Source organism: Parasteatoda tepidariorum, chromosome 7 (assembly GCF_982258835.1).
Source record: "Parasteatoda tepidariorum strain Cologne lab strain chromosome 7, Ptep-v5.0, whole genome shotgun sequence".
In the NCBI taxonomy this organism is placed as follows: Eukaryota; Metazoa; Arthropoda; class Arachnida; order Araneae; family Theridiidae; genus Parasteatoda; species Parasteatoda tepidariorum.
Window position 1 is genome coordinate 87,853,865 of NC_141761.1, and position 12,301 is coordinate 87,866,165.

Genomic DNA, 12,301 nt, shown 5'->3' on the forward strand with positions numbered 1-12,301 from the left:
AATAAAATGGGCGAAAAATATCGTTTGAAAAAAACCCCAATGAGAAAAGTCGTTTGCTTAATTTAAATTTTATTTTATCATATGGCATTTCTAATGGCAACACTAAATAATTTTTCAAGCATAAGTAGCCCGCGGATATAACTATAACTCTCACAGCTGAGGTGTTTTTTTTTCCCTTTACTTCTTTTTTTATTTATTTAGTTTCTTCTTCGTTAGTACTTTGCTTAATATTTAACAATTTTATGAACAAAAAATAATATAATAAAATAAAAATAACATAAAATAAAATAGAGAAATCAAAGTTTTATGCTATGAAATTCGTATCTTTTTTCCATATCTCATTTAATGTTAATATTTTGAATCTGTTCATTTTTTTTAATAAACCTAGCAAATTAATTTAGTCTTATTAAGAATTTCCCTAATGATTCATCATGATTTCATTCAAACAAAATTAATCTGAATAAAACTAAGTTTCGAAGGAATTAAAAGTATTATTTCGTCTAACAAATCATTTAAATATGCATATTAAAATAAATAAAGTTTTGACGTACGTAACAAATACTTTCTTTAAATTCAACAAAGCTCAAAAGCTGTTCTAAATACGATTTCTTCTTTCCTGTGTATGGTTCCCCTTCATTGGCCTAAAAAGAGTAAAAACATCTTTTCAATCATATGAAGGGATTAAATTAGCACCTAACTTCATTTTATAGATAATTTAAGGTAACAAATCAAATTTTATGCAATTAATCTATAAATAATAATAATAATATAGCTGTTTCATTTATTTATTTTATTTTATTGCGAGAGGGAAAGAAGTTTTTGTCAAGTCTGCAATTCCGAGTCGTGAAAGTCAGCACCTATAAAACTGTTTTTGGAAAAATTCAAATACTCTTTAAAAATTAAAGTGGGCTTTACGACCAATTTGTTAAGTACTCACACAAGAATAACTGATTTAGAATTTAGTGTAAATTTTGTATACTAAATAATTTTATTTCAGAAAAGATATATTACGCTGATTTTTAATGTATTATTGAATATTTAATGTATACTTATGCAAAATAAATAAAAAAATTTGTCTATTCAATAAAATGCTGAAATTTGCTGACCAACACACGCTTTGAAATTGACACGAACATGCGCAGTTGCTTCGAATCCTACGTACTGGAGCATATGGAATGTAAAGTAAATTTGCGAAATCTTCCTGATATGCATATTTTTCAGTATTTTGTCTATCTTTGTTGCAAAACGCTATTTTGAATCCCTTGTGACTCCAGAACCGTTGACGCTGGGCTCTGAAATTTGGACATCAAATACGTTTAAAAATATTAATAATTTCGTTCCGGAAAAATGCTTGAAAATTATTTTTTTAGCATTAGCTTGACATTAGCCATTGTTATAAATAAAACTGTAAAATTCTGTTTAAGATTTTATAACACGTTCTTTAATGTTAAATTATTTTTTGCAAGTTCAGTCATCAACTTCAATGGTATGTTGATCGGTGCTACGTCACCGAATTAGCATCCCTAGAATTATTTGAAACCACGTGTTTATTGTTTTTTGCAGTTGTGCTTTTAAAACACGTTTCTGGGGTAAAAATAAGGTGCAATTATTTTTAAAGACTTATAAATCTTAAAACACTCAAAAAAATTTATAAATTGAAATAATTTTCAAAATTTTACAAAACCTATTTCAATTGGCCTTCAAAAAAGCAATAAATAAAATATTACATGTAACTTATAAACTATTAACCTATAACTTTATTTGCATGCAATTTAAAGAAAAAGCAGATAAAAAGTCTGGGGTTCATTTTGATTTTTTATTGTTATTCGAAAACCATCGACTTTTCATTTTCTCTCTTTAAAATTTAATAAGAAATTCTTGCAACCAATTTCAAAATAAACTTTATTTAAAATTAACATAACCGAAACTATCAAGCTCGATTTTCGTAAGTTACCCACAATATTTTATTTATTGTCACTCAACGTGGACAGTTGCTGACTGGCGGAATGTAATATGGTCTGACGAATCACGTTTTTGCCTTTATTTAAATAACGCACGTCGTCGAGTGCACCGAAGACCAGATAAAGTATTTCATCCTGACTGCGTGCAAGGTCAGGTTCAAGCCGGAGATGGGTCTGTCATGTTTTGGGGGTGTTTTTCTTATTATGGATTGGGCCCCTCACTAAGGTGGCCACTAACATGAACCAACATGTTTATTTGAACATTGTGGATGATCAGGTGTTATCTTCCAGTCAACATCTTCATGAAGAGTATGCCGTCCATACCCCTATTTTTCAAGATGAAAACAGCAAAATTCATAGGGCTGGAAAATATGTGACTGGTTTTATGAACATACAGACACTCAATTACATCTCGAATGGCCTGCAAATCACCTGACTTGAACCCCATTGAAATTTTGAGGGACATGTTGCAACAACGGGTGAAACGCCGAAATCAGCTTCGTCTCAATTTGGTAGATTTGCGCGATCAAATCCTCAGCGAGTGGCTTAAACTGGATTCGACGTACCTGCAAAATCTTGTAGACTCATTTTGTAACAAAATCCTGGCAGTTATCAAATCCAGAGGCGGTGTTACACATTACTAATTAATGTTTTTCATAAATTCTCATAAGGGTTACTAATTTTTTGTCCGGTGTGTTCATTTAAGTAGGGCGTATTTCTTTATTTAAATCTGCCTTTTATTTTCTCTTCAAACAAGTTTATAATAAAATATCAACATTTTTAGACTATCGTTAATTTTCTAATGACGAAAAACGGAATCTGGTACAATATAGGCCCTGATTATTAAAATCTATAAAAAAAACAGGAAAACACAACAGGTGCATGCAAGCTCAATAAAATTCTCGAACGAGCAATTTCTTTGTTTTAATTTTTTTCAAGTTTTCTAATAAGCTTTCTACCAACATTGAGTGAAATGTGAAGACAGATTTCAAACTTCTTAAACATCATTTTAACATGACAATATAAAATACTTTCATACGAATAGCCGGAATTCAGAAATATCATCCTTAACTAAAAAGTTAAAGTTCTGCATCTTAATTCTTGATTTCATGAAACTCTTAGAACAATCGGTCCAACTTTCAACCATAATCTCAGTAATTTGAACCATTATATGGTGCAAATATGTGTAACCATAATAAAGTGTTAAAGGAAATCAAGTTTCCATTAAAGTTCAACCATTTTAGCGTGCGACCAAGATAACGAACAATGATAATATGGTTCAATTTAGCATCTTATTCAGGGTGAAGCGAAGGTGCACAATGTTACAGTTCAAAACGATCGAAAAAACATAGAGTTCAAAATGTAGGAAAAATATAGAAAAAATCACAGAATAATGAAAAGAGAAAAAAAAATTATTAAAATAAAATAACGTAAATTTTTTTTAAAAAGAATTAATAAAAATTCTAAAAAAAAAGATCACACGATTATATCCGCAAAAAGAAGTGCTTTCTAAAATTGTATCAATATAGCCAAAGCCATAACATTCTTTTTAGTGCTCCTCACTCTATTGTATTGATGATATTATTGAGCTAATGATTATATCTTTTTTCGGATTTTTATTAAATTTTCTTAATGTAATTTCATTTTATTTTGTATTAATAATTTTCATCTTCTCTTTTTATTATTCTGTAATTTTTTCCTTGTTTTCTCTGTATTTCGAACTTATTTTATGACTTCTATTGCAGTTTATTGGTAGTAAATAAAACTTATTAATATTTCTTAATTTTTTTCTTTTTATTCTTTTAGTATTTATTTTTGTGCTATATATATATATATATATATATATATATATATATATATATATATATATATATATATATATATATATATATATATATATATATATATATATATATATATATATATATATATATAATTATGTTTAATAATTTTAGTTAAGCAAGGTATTCTAACTCATGTTCCGTCTACCATTGTGGATATTTTACGTCAGCACTGTGGTCGGTGCGAGCCGGGAGTAGAATTCAACCAGCCACCGCTGTGATTCATGCATGGGTAGACTATTTGGGAGAGAAAACTCCTGAGCCACTGCGGGTCTTTGTTACGCATCAAAGAAAATATGTTAGAATATAGGTTTTTCATGATCTTGGAATTGCATCCTATCCGACTAAGATGCTTCGCTTAAAATTGTGATCGCCGAATCGTAGATCGCGGGAACATTTTCGTTTGCGTTATCTGAATTTCATATTTACTAAAAATGTAAGCTTATAGGCAAACCAAAAGAAAGAATTTTTTTAAGAAATTAGCAGTTCAAGTAGTTCACATCAAGAATTAGAAAAGGTATGGTAGCTCAGAAGTTTCATACGTTTGGTGACCACTGCTTTAGAACATACTTTTTTTTAAACATAAGAATGAACTTACCTGAGAATTTTGAATTTTATTAGCCATTAAGAATCCGAATTCGCTTGTCTGTTACTCGAAGGACACCAAGCATATTCTCGTTGGAAGAAAATAGTATACTAAAAGTGAATCTTTTTTTTTTCCTACCTCACCAAACTAATGAATAATATACTTTTTTTATTTTTACATCACATGTTACATATAGAGGGGGAAAATAAATAAATAAACAGGTTCGTCAAAGAATGGTTGATAGGAAAGTGTAACTTCCTTTGAAACTTTAGATATTGGGACACGCATGGCTGATTTAATTCTATGCATGTTTTTGAGAATCACGTACATTTATATCCGCCCCTTATATATTGAGATATTTGACCTCTGACTGCAAGTTAGAATGCAATTCATTAATTGAGTTAAATTGATGAAAGGCAGTAATCTAATGGCATTCTGTCTCGAATGATATTTAAAGTTGTAGAATTAAAACGCAAATTATTATGTTATTCTAAACTTTTTTAACTTTTACACTAAAATAAATTTATGTATGGTAGAATCTGAATAATTTTAAAAATTACTGTTGGTGTACTTTGAAAAATTTACGTTTTACAAAAGGAAAAAGTTCAAAACTTTCCAAAAAGTTGTGTTATAAAATTTCAGACAATTTATTTATTTTATTTTTAATAATCTGAAAACAATATTACTGCTGATTTTGCCAATCTGATCACGATTTGTTGTGTGTTAAAAGGTCTGCCAAACTATCAGCTATAATTTAATTGTTTGGGGAAGTTACTTTAATTATGGAAGCTGATGTTTATATTTTTGTAAATTAATATGAGTGACGTTAAATTGATGATTACTGTTCTTGTATATATTGATGTTAACATTTTGTAATAATAAATTGAAAGTTGGATTTAACGGCACAAAGTCCAAAAGGGAAATTCTGCGCCAAACACATGGTTTCAATAGTAAATTGGTCTAAAATGATATTGAAAATTACGTAAGTGTACTTTCTCCTCAAAGTACTACCTCTCGTTTAGCAATAGAAAGCAGTAGCCGATACATTTAAAATATAAAAGAAGTAAAAGCTTGGATAATATACAGAAGCAAACTGAGATGAGCCAGCATAGCTAGTTTAGTTCACGAAATGTATAGATCATTTTAATATTTAAGAAAATATTTGTTAAGTTTTTCCCCCACCGCTTAATTTATTTAAGTCAAACTATTGGAAGCAGAATCATGATCTATAGCAGATAAACAGAAAGATGAACAATGCAATTAATTTTTATAATTAGAATTGTAAATTTGAGTTTTTTTTTTTCCTTTTACATGATTGAATATCAACTTATAAACTATCTGGTTTCATTTCCCACTATCTTGGCACTTCGTCCCACTGCAAGCGGGACTGGTGAATGCGGTAAAAAAAAAAAAAAAAAAAAAAAAAAACAGTTTTGAGGGTTGGTGAGCAAGGGGCATAATTTTTCATAAAATTAAATGTAATAGACATCAAAGTAGGTTATTTAAAGTAGCTAGGTTATTAAATTAGTACTTGATATACGGAGAGTACAAAGGAAGGGGTCTAAAATGAACTCCAAAAGCTACATCGAGCAAGGACCAAAGTTTTAGATATTAATGTAACAGACAAATTATAGCAGAACCTCATATAAATAGGAGTATTCGAATGAAAGGGAAAAAAAGTACATTGTTTACAGCTTAATAAAAAAAAGAAAAAAAATACTGGATTTAACATATACTAGTTTTTTATAAATGATTATGGACCTTAATTACTATTTATTTCCCTTGGAAAATATTCGCCAAAGACACGCTATGGCAACTATAGAAACTTATTTGGCAATACCTTAATCTTATGGTAGACAGAGAAATTCGTATGGCATTTATATGGCAAGACAGCATATGCTTATGTTTACCATAGAAATTTGTATGGCATTCCTATGGCAAGACACCATAAGCTTGGGTAACCATGGGATTCGTATGGCATTATGTGGTGGGACACCAAAGCCTTATGGTACGATTAAAGAGAAGTACCAAAGGCGTATGGCAAATTAATTTTAACACATTATTCGTATGCGTTATTCATAAAGTAGAGTGGAAATTGCTGGCAACAGGCGTGTTTTACTACAATTTTGACGACCCAAAACAATTTTCCATTAACTAAACCAAGCCATCAAAAGCAATAGATCTTTTCAATAAAGTTCGTCCACCTTATAGAAATTTATAGTTATTTAAAATTAATTTTGATTATTTCAACGAAAAAGCAGCATTTCAACTTCAAAATTTTTCACGGCTGACTAGTCGACTGCAAGGCATGATCGTGGTGCCGATACCTCGACAGAGTATTATTCGACCAAAGGGTTCTTTTTATTTTCTAATATTATTTTGATGTTACTTTTTTTTTAATTTTTAGTACTTAACTATTTATTTATTTTTTCGAAAATCTGACTAAATCGATTTTTAAACTTCCTGAAAGTAATCAATATCCTACTAGTTTCGACACAATTTTCTAAATTTTTAGACTTAGACTACTTTGTAAACAACTTGATAATTTAGAATCAGATTAGCTCTAACGGTTACAATTCGCTAACATCAAATGTTAGATTTTGTTGAAGTTATACTTCTTTTATGCGACTTCCAACAAGGTTGCGTTAAACGTTTAACGATACATTTTTATTGGCCGGGAAATCACGTGGTAGGATTCAGTTTTCCCTCATTCATTTCCATATTGTTTTGGTTCTCACTAGCACAAAAATAATAAAAGTCATAAAAGTATTGTTTTTCTATAAATATTTTTTAGTTTGATTTGATACACATATAATTTAATAGGATAGTATTTTTTTATTTTCAAATTTAGTGGATAACAATTGGGTATAATATAGCCTACGTCACAGGTTGTGTTGTTCCTACTAAATTTAACCCATGAACGGCATTTTCTGCGAGCCTAACTTCAAGCCACAAATAAACAAACGAAGTGTTCGATCGTTTAAACAGCTGCTCGCCAGATTTTATTGCATTATAAAGAAAAGTTATTGAAACTAAATACAACTAAATAAACAACAACAACTAAAACAAATAACAACAACTACTAATAACAATAACTAAATAAACAACAACTAAATTCCATTCGTTTAGCATTGCGTCATATGTTGTTCCTACTAAATCGAAGTAGTTGTGTTTTTTTCATATTATACCCAATTGTAAAAAAATGAGTGAAAACAATCCCACGGACAATGCGACGGATTTAAGGTTATGTCAAGGTACGTCTCTTGTGAATATCAATTGATTGTTAGGTTTCCTCTTTTGAAATTACATTATGACGCATTCACATACATTATTAATACAAATACATTTTCCATGGCGAGACGATGAGGCAACCACAAGCACTTCCACTGGTTCAAGAGGTCTACGAGGGAAAAATGCGAAATATTACCGTTATTACAGAGCACGGAAGCGAGCGGAGCAGGAAAAAGAGTCGTCGAATAGAACTAGTGATCCTTCTACGACTGCTGATTCTTCTACAATTAACGTCGCAGGTTACGAAGTTTAACTTCTTCCGCGCGGGGGGACTCCACGCACTATTTTTTTTTCTTTCTACGATATTTTGTTTAATCTTTGACGTTGAGATTTATTTTGGATAATTGTGAACAGAAAAGAACCAAAAAATCTGTAAGTTCATTCCATTTTACTTTTTTTTTGTTACTAATATTGCCATTATTGTTTTCTAATTTTTGTCGTAAAGATTTAAATTATCCGGCTATTGTGTCTGGTAAGAATGTCCTTACTTTCTTAGATAAATATTCTCTTTTCTCATATATTTAATAACTTAATCTCTCATCTTAATTTTTCTTATTTTAATTATTCCTGTAGCATAATCATTGTGAAAAGCCCCGAAAGCTCCCTGAAATTCAATAACTCTCATTTATTGTTCAGTCTATGCATAAATTTTCCTATGTGTAGTTGTATTATAAATTTTCATAGGACTGAGAAGTAATGTTACTACAGCTTATAGAAAAATTTAATCAAAGGATATAACAAACTATAATTTTATGTCACGAATTTGCTATATATAAAAATACCATGGGATACTAGGTTTTATCTATGCTAAAATTTTACCATATTCTTTTCCTATTTACGTATGGCAATAACTTAACATACGCCTAAGGTAAAAATTTGCCACACGCGTATGGCAAAAATTTTCCATAATTGAGAATCTAACTTATCCAGTAGTTTTGCCATAAACGTATGGAAAAATTTTTCAAATGTGTGTATGGAAAATTTTTTACCAAAGGCCTCGGGGGAATATCCTATGGTAACTTTTAATGGCAAACCTAAGGCAAATTTACTTAAGAGCTTCATTAAAAAATATTCTTAAAAAGTTTTTTAACAGCATTTTACTATTTTTTTAAAAAAAAAAATTCCAGAATACACTCTAGAACAAAAAAAATCGACGCACCAAGAAGCAATCATCCGATTGCTTCTTGGTGCCAGATCACAGTGGTGCATGGCTCGATCAGGCTGGAATGATGCCGACTGGGGACGTATAGTCTTTAGCGACGAATCCCGCTTCGAACTGTGTCCTGACGATCATCGAAGAAGTGTTTGGAGACGCACAGGGCAGATCCTGCCTTCCCTATTGCACGCCACACCGGCCCTCAACAAGGTATTATGGTCTGGGGTGCCATTCCCTTTGACAGCCGGAGCCCTTTGGTCGTCATTAGAGGTACACTTACTGCACAGCGGTACGTCGACGACATCCTAAGACCTGTTTTGCTACCGTTCTTTTTGCAGCGCCCTGGGCTGGTTTTTCAGCAGGACAATGCCAGATCACATACGGCACGTGTTGCTACGAACTGTCTGCAAGCTTGTCAAACTCTTCCTTGGCCTGCCAGATCACCAGATCTCTCTCCCATCGAGCATGTCTGGGATATGATGGGAAGGCGATTGCATCTGGCACGGAATGTTGATGACCTCGTTCGACAATTGGATCGAATTTGGCAGGAAATACCGCAAGAGACCACCCGAGAGCTTTATCGCTCTATGCCACGCCGTGTGGCAGCTTGTATCCAGGTTAGAGGCGGGCCAACACCTTATTGAACTTGCTGCTGTAACTCTGCAATAAATTATTCAATTGTTATGAAATTTAAATCATTTACTATTCTGTACATTGTTTTCCTATCTACCAATTTTCGTTTCAATCGGACAACTCCTTCTTGGTGCGTCGAGTTTTTTGTTATAGAGTGTAGATGCCTATAATATTTATTTGAATGATATCATCCAGTAGTTTTTTAAAGGGTAAACAAAAAATAACTTTAAAACCAAATATTTCTTATCCAAATAACCACACAAATATAAAGTTTAAAACTAAATAATTTTATCAACGCAAAGTACAAAACTTTTTAAGCTGATAAGTATTTATCCAAGAATACATCCAGGAAATTTTATGAAAAATTCCATAAACTATGCTCACAATGAAATAAAAGAGTACTCAAGAATAACACAAGCCACTTTTCTTGACTCAATAAAGAAATTGCGCAAGCACTTTATTCAAAAGACTTTAATCCAATGGATATTCAGTTAGGCCTATCTTGGAGTTAAGGACTTGTTCTCATAAGAATTAGTCATCTTTACAAAAAATATTTTAATGAACATTAAAATTTAGAGTATATGTGTTCAAGTTGTTTCTTGTGTGGTAGCTTAAAATACAGTCAAACCTCTATATCACGAATTTCATTCACGATTTTTTAATATCACGAATACATCTGGATTCCATTCGCGTTTGCTATGTAGCTACATATGTATACCTTGTTTACTATACTATCTTGCTTTGATAAATAAACTATACTTTTTAACTATACGTCTCAAAAGTTTAAGCAACAAGCAAAATATTTTGATTTTTAAAGACAATAGAAGGTTAAAGAAAAGACATTCTCATTTGTCGTAACTAAAAACGGAAATAATTTGCTGAAAAATATTTATTTTATCATGACTTTGGTAAATAGGCTGTCACAAAAGTTCAAGCATAATAGCTAAAATGACACTTATTAGCAGTCTTAAAATAATTATACTTGGATATTAATTCCCCAATTATTCTTAATAAACCTATTTCCAGTGAATTAATTAGCTTCTGGTATATTACTGTAGGGAAAGAATGCCCTCAATAGGCTCTTGGAGTTGTGACAGTGTTCGATTGTTTACCATTTCTATATATTTAGAAATTTAAAATACCCCAAGCGTTCTTAATTGAATTTACGTCTGGGCCCAGGGCAAGTCAATGTAGTAAATGAACATTACGACGAGAAATTTTTTTTTGTTGTCAAACGTGAAGCATACATCGAGGAACTGCGTATAGTTGAAATATACATTCAGTTTCTCCCATGTCTTGAAAATGGAATGTATACCCCAGAGAATCCATTAAATCCAAATGCTTCTAAAACCAATAGAAATTTGCCTCATTGCTGCATGCTGAAGAAATTACTTGGATCTTTTTGAAGGACATGACAATAAGAGTTCGAGCCTTCAGGACGATCGATGTTCCATTTTTTCTCATCACTGAATAGTACAGATAACCACATGTGATTTTTGGCACAGTTCACTCTCGCTAGTTTTTGATGAAGTTAAAGTCATGGGTTGCAGCAGCGGCAAATTTTTTTCGAAACATTTGCATGAATGGTGTCCTTGGACATTGTTACACCGACAATATTTCGCCTATTAGTCTGAACACTATTACTCGCTGTCGTCCACCCCTTGTTTTCAAGCGAAATCATCTTCTTTGTTCAACACTTGATAAATAACTTGTTTTGATCTATTTAAAATGCTAGAAATTTCAGAAACAGTGCATAATTTTATTCGGCGTATAATTTTCAAAACAACTTTTTTCGGCAATGTTAGTGTCGCAGCTCTTGATTTGATATACATAATCCGCATGTCTTCATGAATTGCAGGCAATAAGACACTTATCCCGCGAAAGTCAACCAATCCCGCATTTACTAAGAAATTCACTAAGTGCTGAAACTTTTGAAACAGTCATTCCAAAAATCCCTATAAAAAATCAATATTAATTTATGAACACTTTTCGACATTTCATTTCGATTATAACTGAAGAATTTTACCGTAATTAGGTCGCAGAATTTTCAATTGAATAAATTTAGCGAATTTTGCTGTGCTTAAATTTTTGAAACAAAACAGAAAAAAAAAAAAAACATCTTTCAGTCGAATGCATTTTTCAGTAAAACTCGATTTCATGAAATTCTTGAAAGCCACTTTCTTTCTTCTGATTTTTGTACAATTTAAAATGCTTTTTTAAATTTTAATTCTTTAAAACTTTTATTGAACAATTCTATGAATCATTTCTTGAAAATGCTAATTCATTTTCAAAATTTATTCAAAAGAAACTGATATTTATGGGGAAGAATACTATGAACAATAATGATCCTGTAAGAAGCAAGGATTGAGAAAAACAAGAAATAATAATTTAAAAAAACTATGGGATCTAGATATATACCAGGAAAAAAAAAGGGTGATGCAATAGAAAGATTGCAGAAAAACATAAAATAAAGTAAAAATGTAAATATGTTGTCATAATTTAAAATAAATGTTTTCTTTTTTTACATAAAATTCATGCATAAATATTCACATAACTGTACTATCACTTTATAAGTTCCATAGCTTTTAAATTGAAAACACAGTTATAATTCGAATATTTTTAATAGAATTAGTTTTAACTGAATGGCAGGGGTGATTGTGAGTCCAAGTCGAAATTCCGGAAAATTTCTGGAGTTTAAAAAAAAAACAGTTTAAATTGAAAAACATTTAAATCGGGTTTTTTTTCCTTTGTCTCAATATTTCTTAGTTTATTTAAAATTCTACACATACCCATACCATTTACACATACCTATGATGACCTGGAGAAGTAATTA

General features: G+C 30.9%; 1 protein-coding gene across 1 annotated transcript in view; it reads right to left on the reverse strand.

The window, feature by feature from the left end:
* LOC147807296 (SEC14 domain and spectrin repeat-containing protein 1-like) overlaps positions 1-4,427 on the reverse strand; it is a 36,186-nt gene extending 31,759 nt beyond the window's left edge. The window contains exons 1-2 of the mRNA XM_087168874.1: positions 4,401-4,427; positions 552-641 (exon numbers count right to left, since the gene is read on the reverse strand). Of these exons, the coding sequence (XP_087025000.1) occupies positions 552-641; positions 4,401-4,427 (117 nt within the window). The remainder of the gene's footprint in view (positions 1-551; positions 642-4,400) is intronic.
* Between the last annotated feature and the right edge of the window lie 7,874 nt (positions 4,428-12,301).